Consider the following 16460-nt stretch of genomic DNA (forward strand, 5'->3'; position numbering starts at 1 on the left):
TCTTTTGTTCCTTTTAATCATCATCATCCCGAGCAATCAGTGAAGTGGAGTGATGCCTTCTTGCTTGTAACTTGTAGGTTGCAAGTCTTCTTGGAGCTTACCAAAGGAAAAAAAATTGAATTTTAAATTAGTTTTTTATATGTTTATATCATTTTAATGTGTTAATAATATTAAAAATAAAATTTTAAAAATAATAAAAAAATATATTGTTTCGACTAAAAAATAGATGTGACGAAACAGGATAAAAGTCTTGCATTCTCTCTAATTTGATCATTCCTCCAAATTTTGGCTCTTTTGATGCCGAGTTCAAAGAAAAATTAGCAGTTACCTCTATTTTTTTCAGCATGCATTACAATTAATTGGAAAGAGAACATGCATGCAAACAAATTTCATAAGATTTAATTAACATACATGCAAACAAATTTCATAAGATTTAATTAATAACTAGCTAAATCAATATATGAAACAAAGTGATCTGATATCAAAATTCATCTCACACGCAGGGATGAAAGAAATTATATGGAAGGAAGAGGAGTCCTCTGCTATGGAACCCAAAACCAACAGCCATCTATATGAACCAAGAGGACTTTAAACCTACAATGTCACCCCAAATTTTGTTCCTAGTTGAAATTTGAGATTATTTCCTCATCTTGATGACGGGGTAAAGTAAATTCAGGCACCTCCTCAATCTCCTCTGTTGGCTGAAGAAAAATTCAAAAAGTTCAAAAAAAAAAAAGGGTGGGGGGGTGAAGAAAAGAATAAAAGGTCAAATATCATGTGGAGAATTGAATTAGTCTATAAGGTCATGACTCTATATATGTAGGAACAGGTAGTACCTGCCATAGTTGCAGCAGACGCCATAGCAAGAAATCAATTATCATAACGAAGCAGAAAATCTTGCCTGCCCAGCTACCACAAGAGAGGTACCTAATAAACAAGTAGTGTAGCCACCAAAGTTAAGAAAACACCAATCAACTCTATTTAGCGGGTTAACAGTCACTACAACTTCACATTAAATTGCATTGATTTACAAACAGTTATTTAATCTCATTAGACAAATCTCAGTTGCTTACCGTGAGAGTCGTTCTAACAAATTTTGGTCGGGACATTTCAAAGCACGGTCATAAACAATCTCTGTTCGTTTTGCAACATCATGCCAATCATAGAGTTTCTTCATCTAGCATCAATTGCAGCACAGAGATTCAGCCATTGTGAATAGTTATTATGAAATTCTCAGGGAGACCAACATTATTATGAATGGCTCACTCACACGATTATGCATCTGTTGCGGATCAATATTTGGAAGTAGAGATATCGCCTTTCCAGTTGCTCTTACCATATCACTAGGATCAGGTTCTGCAAGTACAATCATGTCCTCTGGTAGAACCTAAACATCAAAAGAAGTAACAAATTAGCTGTCTGTATGATTTGGGATTTCTAGAATTTCAATTCTGCAAGATGTCTCTAGCAAGGTTGTGTAAAACAGAGAAGCATATGATATCATTTTAACCAGACAGAGAAGAAACCTCTCATGATACATGCCTCAGGTACACCTCCTACGCGTGTGCTGACTGTTAATAACCCACAACTAGCTGCCTCTAAAATGGCTATGCAGAACGCCTCTGTCAAAGAACTGCCCAAAGAGTTAAAAAATGAGACAATATTCAACAAAAACAAACATTTATCGTGAAGCAATGTCCAAAACACAATCTGATCTTTTTGGGTGTTCAGGAGCTCATTTTTTGGCTGCCAACTTTTAAAGAGTCTTTCTTAAACTTTATGATAGTTTTTAGATCCTTTTGCCAGGTTTTGTGTCATTATTTATAATTGATTTTTGTGAAAGCAAAGTTTCTTGACATAATATAGAGCTACTTACAGCATATGTAAAAGAATCGTCTCCAAAAACTAGGCATGCACCTCTTGCTCATAAACCATATCAAATTCAAATGTGCCCGTTCATCAAATTTACAGAAGTGGTAACTCTGGGCTCTTGTTGAATAAGCCTTTGATTAATTGGTGAAAATCAATTTAATGTAAAGGCCAGGAGGAAATGGTATGAACAGGCAAAGGGAAAAATTTTGCAGAAGAAGGGCTCCTGTCTAGGTAGAAGATCAGTCTTAAGTCAACATCTCTAACAATCCATCTAAAACAGCTAAAAATAAAAGGTTTTTCATCTCTTTCCAAGCAAACAATGATAAATCTACTTGTAATGATTAATTGCAATAATGTTACTAATAGAAATATATAGCGGACCTCCACCAAATGCTCTATTACTATTTGTATTTCCACTTCAGGGTAAATACATCCATGCCAAAGGAACATTGTCGAGCTACTATATTAAAATAATGACAAGAATGGTCTAACATTAGAATCCAGAGAACCTCTGACCTGTTTAGAAATATATGGCCAGAAATCAAGACAGAGCGTACATGAGCATGTGGTACAGAACCCAGCATTTCAACTCGATCTTGAAGAGAGTGTTTTTCCCTCATCTCTTCCAGCCTTACCTGTTTAGGTCCATCTCCTCCAACAATGAACCTGACCTTAATACATGCATATTCCAAATGACTTGACTAGAAGCAATTGAGATAAGTAAAATTCTGATTGCCTAAATACAGATCCTATTACCCACTGATGCTCTGTGAATATGAAGAGTCCAAGATTATTTCTCAAAAAATAAACGTTGGCCCAAGATTTAGTTGAATACATGTTTCACGGAGCCCCGTCCTAGTAATGCAGTCCCATGATGAATATCAACCAGCCAAAAGGATAGGATAGAAATTTGTATTGTAAGCCTAATACCACGTGCAAGTTTGACATATTAATGGAAAGGAAAAGCAAGATGCCAAAATTAGGATGTGGTCACGCACTCATTGATGATTCTATCAAATTGAAACAAAGGGTCAAAAGCATATGAAAGGAAATAAAAAATTTCATGATCTTAGTTTTCATGTTCAAATTTCAAGAAATGGCAGGCGAGCATTTTCAAGTAAATACATTCATTCTCAAAATTTCATGAAAGAAGATAAAAACTTTCATGATCATAATCTTCATGCTGAAATTTCAAGAAATGGCAGGAGAGCATTTGCATGTAAATGTGTTCATTCAAGAGGTCATGTACCTATATACGTAAGGGGAACTTGAAAAGGCTGCAAAAGAGTTATCTCAACCTTTCAAATTCAATATAATGAAAGGGCACATGTATAATACCTGGTAAAAGAATTTCATCAAGAAAACTCATTCACCAGTATCACTTTCATGTTCTTACTTCTCTTAGGCCCATACATAAAAAACCACTCTAACACAAGAGTAATCACATTTGGGGGAGTGGATGGTGGAAAAAGAATTTAAACAGTGGAGGAAATCCCATAAAACAATGCCTACTTTTGGTGGTTGGCAACATCTGTATATGACTATCCATCTGATGAAGTAATTCAAGTGCTGCATATGCATGGGAGCATAAAAACAAGTAAATCTATGAATTATGGACTAAGCTCACATTAGGATACAAACGGCAAATTTCTGGAATGACTTCAACAAGCAAGTCTGCGCCTTTTCGATAAACCAATCTACTTATCACAACAATAATAATTTCATCATTGCCAAGTCGCTCTGGGGCTGGCTTGAACATAGCAGTGTCCACAGCATTTGGTATCATGAAAACCTTTTCTGGTGGTAGACCTGACCGTAACACTGTGTTTTCCTTGCTTGTATGAGAAACACAAATGGCCTGGCTCACGTCTGCTAAAGTGAATTGCAACACCTTGTTCATGTGAATGCTTCCGATATCAGCAAAACCATAGAGTGAATGATCAGTAAATACAACTTTGTAACCCATGGTGCGTGCGTGCATCAACGCTTCATGACAAAGAGTTGAGAAGGCTTGATGTCCATGCACCAATGATATTTTTTCTCGAACAAGGATAGTCCTTACAATTGGAAGCGTCCCGTAAACAGTTGGCAAGGTGTTCTGCATAAGAAATGGTCTCCATGGTACATAGTAAACTTTAAGGCCACCAGTCATGTATCTCACCCCAGAGCGATTACCATAAGCATGAGTCATAACAACCACCTGAAAAATCATGAAATATAAATAAATAGCTTACACAATCAACCACATCTACCACCAATCAGATGACATTCTCAAGTGGGCAACCACATTTTCAAGAAAAGCACAAATGATGATGATTTTAACAGCTTACAAGTAAACCTACCTTGTGACCAAGCTTTAGCAGGCATTGAGATAGATAATAAATATGGCTCTCAACACCACCAAAATTGGGAAAGAAAAAATCTGAAACCATCAGGATTCTGTGCTTCTGATCAGCCATCAATCACCTGCTGTAAATATCAAATTCTATTTATCAGAATTACAATATTTATTCATGAGAAAAGTATTCATAACTAACAATAGCAAAAAAGAAAATCATCACCAGCTAATACAGAGAAAGAGAGAGAGTTTGCTTTGGAAGAACGGGTGTGGATGGAGAACTTCTCAGATGGTGTTGTTGGTCTTCAAGTGGGATCAAGAAAGATTGATGAGCTTGTGTATTGTATTGGGACAGAATAGTGGTCAGGTAGCTATGGTGACAATCAGATGTAGTAGTGGTTGAGAAATGGCACAAGGACGAGGTGGTATTAAGCAAAAAAGTGAAAAATCGGTGTCCTTATGGCCATTTTGTGGGTTGTTGATCTGAGGAGATTTGTGGGTATTAGAGTGAGGGGATTTTTATTACAAAGGGAAGAGAGGAGAGTTGCAGAAATAGTGAGGCTGCAAGTAATAATAGGCTTTGTTTAGGGTTATATTTGCTAGTACATACCACTATCAGGTTTAATGGCATCTGTCATCCAAGACTATCCCGGTTATAGAAAAATAAGTTGGACTATAAATTTGATATATTGTAGGGGTGATCATTTTCATTTCAATTCAGTTTTATATTAAGAAAACAACTAAATCAAAATTGTTCAAGTGAATTTAATCAAAAACCATTTCAAACCAACAAGTTTCAATTTAGTTTCGTTTTTTTGTTTCAATCTTGTAAAATCTATTACACTTTAATTGGGCTTTTTATTGGGTCTGGCTTTTCAAAGCTTCTCTTCAGCTTTTTTATGATGGGCCTGAGTTATTTATACAATTTTTTGGGCTTTTCAAAGTTTCTTTTGGACTTTTTTTACAATGGCCCTGAGTTGTTTTTACCAAGGGCTTTTCAAGCCCATAAATAATTCTACGGATTTTTACTTCAGCATATCTTCCATTCCCTTTTTCTATGAGCTACCCAAATAGACAATAAAACTGACTTGGTAGCTTAGGCAAAACCCTGAGATATACACAAGTGATCCAATTCATCCAAATTGATAACAGGATGTAGGAAACATTAATGAAATCTGGAAAATTCCTCTGCCTAAAAGGATGGCAACAAAAGCTTCCATCCAACTCTATTGTCTAGTTTGATGAAAGAATTATCTAGAACCAACTACCACAATAAAAAACAGAATGGAGTTCTGACTGGCACCATCAAGTCATATTGCATATATAATTATCCAGAGAAAAAGGATGCACATTTCAGATATTCAAATTCCAATATGTCAATGATTTATGATCAATTCAATCAAACCTTGCTTGTATAAATCAGCATGGAAGCATATGAAATGTGCACTACTTTTTTTCAGACTTTTCTTACAAACTATGAAACTACAGCATAACAGCATATCCTAGCTCAAAAGCTTTCTTGTAAAGTATATATGAATATAACAGTTCCCTGAACTGCATGCTATCATCAATTACTTTCCACACAAGTTTGTGCATCCAACTCTATAAGTAATCCACTAAATTTTCCTTTTTTCTTAAAAAATAATCAGCTCCTAGCTCGGATGGAATTTCCTTACCTAAGCATGTGAAAACTCCCATAATTGATAATTCACACACCGACACACACAAAAAAATGCCCAAGAGGACAACATAGATCTTCACATAGTCAAAAGACCAGTGAAGCTCAGCATCACAAAACATTGAAAGGCAATGATCTTTTTAGTAAACATCTTATAGGAAAATCGCATAGCAACAACAACAACAACATCATTTTGCTGGCTACTGAAAACATAACAAAGAAATCAGATTCAATGTAAAACCAGAACCATTCATCAAGATGAGCTATTAGTTTAGCTATTACAATGATTTGAGGGCAAGTCAGCATCAACATCATAATATATCAACTAGATAGCTGTGCTAAATAACCTACTCCAGCTGCTACATTTCTTATGCAGAAATGTTTTGTTTAACATAGCAGATTCAATGATTATTGAACAATGCAAGTATACGCAATTGGGAATTGATTATATATATATATATATATATTGTTTAACATAGCAAATTCAATGATTCTTGAACAATGCAAGTATACGCTATTGGGAATTGATTATATATATCTTTTTAAGGGTTTTGATTAGTCACCTAAATGGATTATAAAGCTAATTAATAGCTAACAATAGATGCATGACGTACCACGAGTTTTAGTCACCTAATGGATTATAAAGCTAATTAATAGTTAACAATAGATGCATGACGTACCACGAGTTAATGAAACTAACCAACCTTACAGAAGAAACATACAGATAAGAGAGAGGCTGCACTGCTGTTGAGGGTTAGGGACGCTGGCTGCACGCCAGAGAAGTGAGAGGCTGCAAGCCTGCAACTGCAATTGGGGAGGTGCTGGAGACCGGAGAGGATAAGAGAGGCGGTGAGAAGAGAGAAGAGAGGTCACTGTTTTAGGGTTATTGTGTCTGTTAAGGGAGGGAGGGTGACTGCGTTTAGGGTTTCAGTGGACTGCGTTTACGGTGGCTGGCTAGCTGCACGCGAGACTGGGAGAACAGAGACGGAGAGAGACGGTGGGCTGCGGGAGAGTTTTGTTTTCTTGTTCAATCAGTCCGTTCACTCGATTTCGCATCCTGTAACCAAAATCGTTAAAAATATATTTTTAACACGATGTAAAAAATATAAAATAAATATAAATTATAAAATTACATAAAAAAATTTATAGATGCTCTTTCTTTTTTATGTTTATTTATAAAAATTAAAATATTAAGAGAATTTCCAACGAGAAAACTAAATTAGAAGATAAATTTAAAAAGTTATATTTTAATTTTTGCTTATGTATTTATTCACTCCTTCGTCTCAAGCAAATGGATAGCTATTTTAGCTATTTATTTTTTGAAAAGCTATTTTTATATTTTTCTATAAAAAAAATAAAAAAAATTGTTGGCCAACAATTATTTAAATTTGTCTTTTCATTTAGTTATTTTATAGTCGTTGGCCAACAATTTATTTTTTTCTTTAAAAATAAAAATAAATAACTTGTAAATTTTAAAATCTTATATTGTGTCTCATCTTTTTATTAAATTTAGAAAAATAAGAAACAAGAATCAATTATTCTCTGGTTAATGAATAACATCGATTGTGTTAATTAGCTGAAATTAAAAAGTATGTTTATTTAAAAGCTTTTTCTATTTTTTTTATATCTCTTGATTTTTTAGATTTTTTGTTGTTGATTTGATATTTGTGATGATTTTTATTTCTTTATTATTTTATGTTCTTTATATGGGTTAAGGAAGATATTTTGTTGTTATCTTTGACAAATTGAGAGGAAGTAATAATGGAAGTTGATAATGATAAAAATATAGGATGACATATTTAAGATTTATTTTTGAATGTTTGTTTTAATTTAAGGTCAATTATATTTTGTCTTATAGAAAATACAATAAAACTAGTATATCAATCCTCTTTTAGTTCCAAAAAAATAGTCAAATTGTTATGTTATAACAAGTAAAAGGCAATGCTTATTATTATTTCACATGTATGGAATTTACAAATTTGCTAGATATTGAATGTGAGCTTCTTTTACACTTTTTTATAAGGTTTTAACTTGAGTTTTTTTTTTAATGTAGATGGATTCAAATCTTTCAAGACTTTTTACCAATTTTCTTATGAGTGAGTTAGAAGATATTTTCTCTCAACCAAGTGATTTTAATCAATTAATTGATAACTTAACATACTTGAATTTAAATGTCCATTCAGCAAAAAAATCACAAAGAAAACAATTCGAATTTAAACTTATTACCAAAGAAAGATTGTTTACTTGTCTCTGCATGGCTAAATACAAGCAAGGATCTAATTATAAGAGTTGAACAACAAACAAAACAATTTTGGGCTCGAGTACATGCTTACTTTGTAGAGAATAAAGGAAATTTGAATAATTGTTTCCAAATAAGCATCTCAAGTAGATGACAAGAAATAAATAAAAAAATCAGTAAATTTATTGGATTTGTTACTCAAATTGAAAATCATCAGCAAAGTGGAATAACCAAATAATCAAGGGTAATTTTAATATTCAATTTCATATTAAATTGTTTAACATATATTTTAACATTATTTAATTTCTCTAATTTTTTACTAGATTATTGATGCTCGACAAATGTATACTTCTTCTGTTGACAAACGATTTCAACTAGAACATTGTTGGGTTATCTTAAGAAAAGAACTCAAATAACAATTTGAGCATGCAAGTCAACATCAAAAGTCAAACAAGAAATAAAAAAGTCATGTCAATGCAAGTTCAGCTTTATCAGCTCCGTTTACCCCTGATTCTGTTAGTTTAGGAGAAGACAATGAATCGTTGATTTATCAAGACAAACCAACTTGTCAGAAGGCTGCAAAGAAATGACTTAAACGTAAACAAAGAAAAAATAAAGTTGGGGAGGTAACTATAACAAATCTCTTACAATAATTCAGGTATACTCTAGTTGAAATTGAGGATCAGAAAAAAGAAGACAGAAAAACTATGTTAGAGCAACAAGCTATGATGATTCAACAAAGTCAAGAGAAACAAGAATTGGACAGGATTGAGAAAGAAAAAAATTATGAAAATGGATATTTCTAATTTGGATCCAATTTCTATAGCGTATTTTCAAAATAAAAAGTTAGAAATTATATAAAAGAGAGGTTTTAATTTTTAATTAACTAGAGTGATTTATTATTTAATGTAATGTATTTTTAATTAAATATGTAGAAATTTCTTGGTTATTTTAAATATATTGTTATAAAAGTGGTATCAATTTATAATACTTTTTTGAAGTTCTTCTAACACTCAACAACAATAAGCAGGATTAATTAACTTAAAAGATAACAACCATAATTAAAAAAAAAAACATAAAAAACTTGAAACTTATGATGACATAAGAAGTTAAAATCTAATGATTCTACTTGTTGCCATATTATTACCATAAATGTTCAACCAAATTTTTTTATAGTTAAGAGCTAGTTGTTATATCCTTAATTTGATTATGAGTTTGAAAAAAATCATGTAATTCTGGTATTTCACCATGTGACACTGATATAAAGGAATTGACTTCACGTTTATGATCAAATCTAAGGTTTATTACTCATTCATCCTCAATAATCATATTATGCATTATTATGCAAGATTTCATAATATTTGCATATGTTTCTTCATCCCAGTATGAACAGGTCCACGTACAATTGCAAAACGAGATTGGAGCACCCCCAAATGCCCACTCCACATCTTTTCTTGCACACTCTTATTTACTTGTAAAATATTTTCTCTTTGCTCCTAATGGCCTTGTGATTGTCTTAACAAAGGTTGATCAATTAGGATAAATCTCATCTGCTAAATAGTATCCCATTGTATATTCATGCCCATTCATTGTATAATTGACAGAAGCAGTTCGACCTTCAGCAAGTGCAGTGAAAATAGGTGATTGATCAAGAACTTTAATATCATTTAATGATCTAGGCATTCCAAAAATGCATGTCATATCCAAAGATCTTATGAAGCCTCCACCTCTAAAATTATAGTTGGTTCACGATAATGACTAATATATATTTCATGCCATGCAATTATGTATTTTTCTCATTTCCAATGCATACAATCAATGCTCCCTAACATCCCTAGAAATCCATGTTGCTCTACAATTGATAATAATCGACAAATATCGACCTTGTTTGGTACCCTTAGATACCAATCACCAAAAACTTCTACGATTGCTTTGACAAAAATTCTAAGACTTTCTATCACAGTGGTTTCTCCAATTCAAGATCTACAAGAATACCAAATGCAAGTATTCTATCAACTGCAGTTACCTTTTGAAGGAAAAATAAACCAAGAACACCAAGAGCATATGTCATTTGTTTGAAATATGGATTATGAGCTTTCACTGTATTTGTGATCTGAAGAAAAAGATGACAATTCATCCTAAATCTTTTTTGAAATTGACTTTTAGTGAATTTTATGATTTTCAGCAAAATAATCATTATATAGCCTTAACTCACTTTTCTTTCTATTACGATTGACAATATTGTGACCAAGAATAGAGCCATAATATCTTGTTCTTCACCCTTGATTATTCGATTTTTCTTCAGCAATCACAATAGTAGTAACTTAAAAAGTGAACATAGGAGTGTCATCATCAAAATCAAAAGCAACATATAAATTAAAATTAGAATGATTCATGATGAATTTTAATGAAATATAATAAAGATTGGAGAGAAGAAAATTATGAGAAAAAATGTTAAGGTATACAAAAATATTTATAGATGGATTATTTTTTTAAATTTTAAAATCTTAGAATGTTGGCGGTTATTTTTTTTCCATTTGAAATTTTAAAATTTAACATTCGATTTTCAAAGTTTAATTTTTTTCAAAAAAAATTAAAATCAAAATTAAAATATTTGTGGTTTTTTTCAAAGTTTAAATTTGAATTTACAAATGCACATAATCAAAAAAGTTATATTTACACTATTCAGAAAACTATTTTATCCATTTGGCTCTTTAATATAGCATTTTTTATTGGAGATGCTCTAACAACCAAGTTATATTAAAAACAAAAAGTACCAGAAAAGCGAACATTTATGATTAGATATTGTTGGTCCACTAAAGCCCAACAAATAAATCAAACAGTTACAAGTAGAGCTTCAAACTCTCAAATATCAAGTGACAAAAGAAATCAAAAGGTATGCCTAACAATTCAACATTCACTAACAAGTAACATTATAAAACTAAATTTCATGATAGTTGAATCCTGCAACTTACATTAAAGGGGCCTGTAACAAGCAATAACCAAGAAAAACTGCAATTATTGTCCATACACCCTTGTAAGAAATAGCATACTGGGTATTTAACATAAGCTTGTATTTTATAGTATCAATGCAAAAGTATCAAATTAACAAGCATGCATTAACCTTTTCACTTATGTAATAACATCACTAGATGTGCTGATCTCTGGATCAAGGGCTCCACTTACCCATCTAATCATGATATAAGGAGATAATGAATAAAACTTGAGTGAAGAATTACAATACTTTTTGAAATACAGTAACAATGCATGGGTTAGGTTTTTTTTCTCCAATAAATGCATGGTTATCTTCTGCATTGACAACAACAAATTATCAAAAAATATCCTATATCTTATGAAGAACAAACAAACACTTATAATTCAAGCAGACGACTTTTAGATAAGCACACAGCATCCCTCGGTGGGTAAACTAATAAGAATCGTGTACACAGATCATCTATTCATTCATTAAAGATCATAGTAGCATGGCAACATTAAAGAATCTTATACTAGTATATATGAATATGGCAAGGGCATTTTGATTTCAAAAGTCAGAATTAGTGTCTTATATTTATATCATCAAGACAATGAAAAGCAATTAGCTAAAAGTAATTCTGAAATATAATGTAAATGAGCACTAAAAGCTATCAAATACAAATACAAAGCTATAACATCAGAGTTCATCACAACAATGATTTTCTTTTGATAACTTTAATCCACGTGCTCATTAATTGACTACAGAATATATGAAAAGCCAAAGAAGCAATAGTCATTTTAAAAATAAGTTCAAGTTAGAAAATATAATAAAATTTCATTAAGAAAAATTTCATTAATTAACTCTAAAATTAGTAGTTGCAAGAGGAAAAAATACTTGAGTCTAGCTGCTTATAATGACTTTATTTTATCATGTACAAAGTATTTTTCCACATGGTTTTGTCAAGATTTAACAAAATTATTTGTCATTAAAATGAGCAAGGGAAGAAATTGTTGTACATGTTATAAGAAATCAAGATCACTTATTACTTTAACTCTCGCCTCCCTCCTAATTAGTTTCTTAACTAAGAAAATTTATTCAGAATTCAGAAGCTCCATATAATAAAAAAAACTTTAAGGTTGCAGGTCACTTGCCAACAAGTTGTAATTTGTGGATATAATTCTTTTCCACCCATATAGAAATTGGAGAGATGGAAAGAGATGTAGATTGTAGAAAAGTGAAATTTGAAAGTTGGTATGTTACATCAAATGTTGCTGAAATGGTTTGTTTTGAATTTGAAAATTAGAAGTTTGGATTGAAATACTAGAACCGGAAGGACTTTGAGAAAGAGAGGCACTAAAACGCTAGGTTTTTTAACTTTTTAGTGCTATTATTAACTTATTGCAATGCAGACTGCAATGTATATATTCCTTATAAACACGTAAAACAGGGTTCAAAATTGTAATTGTAAACAATTTTGGTCGATTTCAATGTTTTCATACGATTTTACTATGATTTAACCCTTTTTTAAGTTTTTAAGTGGATTTAACATAATAATATTTATTAATTTGTAAAATTATATAAATTTATAACTTGATTCGGGATTTTAACAATCTTCTCTCGAATCAAAATCCAACCAAAATTCTTTTAATTTTTTTATCAGTTTTTTCAAATTTTATCCGTGATTTTTTATATAAACTTAGTGGTTAAGAATATGATTAAATTTTGAATTAATAGATAGGTTGAACATTCATGATTAATGATCAAATTTTGAACCAATTACCGTCGTATATTCAGGCTTTGCAAAACAATATCACAAAAGGCATGTTAATTAATGACATAATTCGTCTTGAAAATTTAATTAATCTAGCAACGAGACTTAATTTATTTAGAAAATAACATAGTTATTAAACTTCATCTGTCCTAATTAGTCTAACTTGATAAATTGATTTAAAAACTTGGATATAAAGCTTAACTTAAATTGAGTTTTTAATTGAATTAAATAAGATATAATTTTAAAATCTAATTTTAAAATTAACTAAAAATAAGTTTCTAGTCACGCTTTACATGGGTTAACCGAAAAATTTTACTAATTTTGACCAGTAAAACTTATTTAAAAAAATTAAAAAGAAAAATTAATTAGTTTTGATTAAATTTTTTTTCTAAATAATGATAAATAATGAATTATCCTAATTTTTTATATGCCACCAAGTTATTTTTATCATTATTTTTATTAAGATTCAGCTTAATTTAAATTTTTACCGTGAATCAATTTGTAGGATAAATTTTAAAATCAAGTAGGATATTAATTTAGCATAATGTATTTAGTATTTTTATTAACCTCATTAAGTTTAATTTAGATCAATAAAAAAATTATATTTTAATAAAAATAATTGATTTGAAATTATTTATTCATTGATAAGATAATTAAATAATACAATTTTTTTCCCAATTGATCTCAAATTAAATATAAAAACTATAAAACATAAGAGCTTAAAGATACAGTCAACAAATTGATATTACGGAGCTTATTTTAACAGAACCTCGATACTTGAGGGGTAAACCATTCCTCGAAACAGAAGTGGCCTCGCCTTCATTGTTAAGTTTTAAAGCAAGACTGACGAGTCCTTCACGCGCTATTTCACCAACCAAACCATCTATCATCCTCTCGCTGTTTTCCTTTCTCAACACAAAGAGAAGGGAAAAGGAGAAAATCAAAAGCAGAGATAGAAAACTGCTAAACCAAAGATCAAGGAAATGGGGGATCACATTAGAAGAGGAGAAGAATTCGAGAAAAAAGCAGATAAGAGAATCAACGGCTGGGGTTTACTGGGCTCTAAATATGAAGATGCTGCTGATTTGCTTACCCAATCCGCCAATCAATTTAAACTCGCTAAATCTTGTATAAATCCCACTTCCTTCCTCTTCTTTTTATTTCCTTTTTAATCCATTTTATAATAATAGTTTTTATTTTATTTTGTACAGGGGATAAAGCTGGGTCTGTTTTCATCAAGTTGTCTAATTGTCATTTAAAGGTATGATTATGATGTAATTTAACAACTGTTCCTTAATTGTAATTAGTGTTTGTGATGATAATCAGGTTAGTAATTGTTTTTACAGTTGGATAGCAGACATGAAGCTGCTACTGCTTATGTAGATGCTGCAAGCTGCTACAAGAAAACATCAACTAAAGGTGTTTGTTAAGATTTGATTTTTTAATTGATTATGGAATTAAAATCCCATTATTTTGTAATTTAATAAGTCAATAATTTATGCTGTTGTTGTTCTTATAGGGGCTATCTCGTGCTATTTGCAAGCTGTGGATATTTATGTTGATATGGGAAGGTATAGCAATGCTGCAAAGTATTGCAAGGTACTATGATTTGTAGAAATGAATAATTTTTAGGAGTCATTTTCCTTGTTTATTTAGTGATTATGGGCTAATTTATTTTGATAATATAGGGATTTCTGTATTAATCTTGATGGTTAAAAAATTATTGTTGCCCATATGCACCCGACATATGTATTTGTAGTGTCTAGATAGCATTAAAGTGTAAGTTATGCAGTTGATATGGATAACTAATATCTTTAGACATTTTTTTTTTTCTGATTCAGGAAATTGGTGAGTTGTATGAGCTCGAGCAAAACAGTGACAAGGCTATTATGTACTTTGAAAAAGCTGCTGATTATTTTGAATTTCAAGAATCAAACTCCCTTGCAAACAAGTGCAAGCTGAAAGTTGCAGAAATTTCTGCTCAACTTGAACAGTAAGTGAATTCAGTTAAATAATAAAGCTATTAAATTTCCTTGATAATATACCATTACACCCCTGCAGTTGGGAGTCTTTAGTTGGTTTTACTTTGTTTTCTGTTCTTTAATCACAATCTTGTGGATAGTGGGGACGGCATGATTTCTATCTTGTGGATGAATTAATTCTGTTTCACTTTGTTCTTCAGATATCAGAAAGCAATTCAGATATATGAAGATGTAGCACGACAGTCGCTCAATAATAACTTGTTAAAATATGGAGTACGAGGATATCTTCTCAATGCTGGGATTTGCCAACTCTGCAGAGGTGATGTTGTTGCCATAACCAATGCATTGGAGCAATATGAGGTTCAGTTGCTATAGACAATGGATATCTATTTTGCATGTGTATCTGTATCAACATGTCGTTTACTTTTCTGAATAAATAAATTATCAATTGGCTGTGCAGAATTTGGATCCTACATTTTCTAGAACCCGGGAATACAAATTTTTATCAGTAAGTGGATGCTTCTCAATTATCAGGCTTGCTATTTGTTATGCATTATATGTAATTGAGTTACTTTGTGCGGTATTAAGTTTATTTTTTCAGCATTTTGAGTTCATAGATGTAATAGCATACTGCTAATATGGTAAAGAAATTGGTTGAATGGAATGAAGATTAGGCAATAGGTTGCTGGTGAAATGTTGATCTTGATGTGTCATTTTGCAAGTGCTTTCATCATGCTCATTGGTTTTTATTATAACATTTCAGGATTTAGCTACTGCAATTGATGAGGAGGATGTTCCGAAGCTCACTTCCATTATCAAGGAATTCGATAGCATTTCCAAGCTGGTACATCTTTTTTTAGCGTTGAAGTTTAATTCTTGCAGCTTCTTTCTTTTGGAATGTGAAGTTTACTGAATCAGTTGCAACCGTAATTTGGCAAAGACTGCACTGATCTCAACATTCCATTTTGTAAACATCACAGAGTTAGCACTGACCTGGAATGTTATGTCATGTAGGATTCTTGGAAGGTCACACTTCTGTTGAAAGTCAAGAATGCCCTGAAGTCCAAAGAACTAGAGGATGATTTGACCTGAGAATTCCAGTGATTCTTCTTTTCGATAATTCAAAATATTGCTCTCAGAGCTGTATATATTAAGAGCACAGCACTAGCTATAGCGTACATATTTATATGTATTTTGTTTTTCAGGTCCATTGCTCTGCACTTATACTGGAATAAATGAGCTTGCATTTTGTGTGAAAAATTGATAGTTATTAATGAAGGTTTGTCTTGATACCTTATTCAATTCATGTGTAAATTACCTAATTCTTTAATCCTCATCAAGTAGAAGGGCATAAGCATCAGGTCAAGTATATGTTTGGCTAATTAACACGCTATAATTTTTCATGAATTTTACTTGAAAATCTCTCTTAAAATCTTGACTAGAATCTGAATTATCAAGTGGTTTACGAGCAGTCAATTGGACCCTAACTCTGGCAAAGTTGTGGTAAGACTCTCTTCCTTGTGTTAGTCTAAGTAGTCTGATAAGCACCCATAGTTAGATGGTCCGGCCTGGGGATCTCAAACGTATCCTCGTATGTTTGCATGAA

At 31.6% G+C, this 16460-nt stretch overlaps 2 protein-coding genes across 4 annotated transcripts; one reads left to right on the forward strand and one right to left on the reverse strand.

Moving 5' to 3' along the window:
- Window positions 1–408: 408 nt before the first annotated feature.
- SETH2 (UDP-Glycosyltransferase superfamily protein) lies at window positions 409–6940 on the reverse strand. Of its 3 annotated transcripts, none has more exons than XM_011034269.1 (9): window positions 6611–6940; window positions 4215–4341; window positions 3500–4072; window positions 2389–2543; window positions 1543–1633; window positions 1271–1387; window positions 1074–1177; window positions 837–927; window positions 409–701 (listed from the first exon to the last, which is right to left on the reverse strand). In XM_011034269.1, the coding sequence occupies exons 2-9, from the start codon at window positions 4329–4331 to the stop codon at window positions 621–623; spliced, it is 1329 nt and encodes a 442-aa protein (XP_011032571.1). In that variant the 5' UTR covers window positions 4332–4341; window positions 6611–6940; the 3' UTR covers window positions 409–620. The 3 variants fall into 3 exon arrangements, with proteins under 3 accessions (XP_011032571.1, XP_011032568.1, XP_011032569.1); XM_011034266.1 differs by having other exon boundaries at window positions 6593–6940; XM_011034267.1 differs by lacking the exon at window positions 6611–6940 and adding an exon at window positions 4434–4895.
- A 6682-nt stretch (window positions 6941–13622) lies between these two features.
- Window positions 13623–16156, forward strand: LOC105131347 (alpha-soluble NSF attachment protein-like). Its single transcript, XM_011034270.1, has 9 exons — window positions 13623–14000; window positions 14084–14133; window positions 14219–14291; window positions 14392–14471; window positions 14714–14865; window positions 15055–15214; window positions 15315–15362; window positions 15618–15698; window positions 15869–16156. Exons 1-9 carry the CDS (start codon window positions 13856–13858, stop codon window positions 15944–15946), a joined length of 867 nt encoding a protein of 288 aa, XP_011032572.1. The 5' UTR covers window positions 13623–13855; the 3' UTR covers window positions 15947–16156.
- The last annotated feature ends 304 nt before the right edge of the window (window positions 16157–16460 follow it).

The sequence above is a fragment of the Populus euphratica genome, unplaced genomic scaffold, assembly GCF_000495115.2.
Source record: "Populus euphratica unplaced genomic scaffold, PopEup_1.0 scaffold23.1, whole genome shotgun sequence".
Lineage (NCBI taxonomy): Eukaryota > Viridiplantae > Streptophyta > Magnoliopsida > Malpighiales > Salicaceae > Populus > Populus euphratica.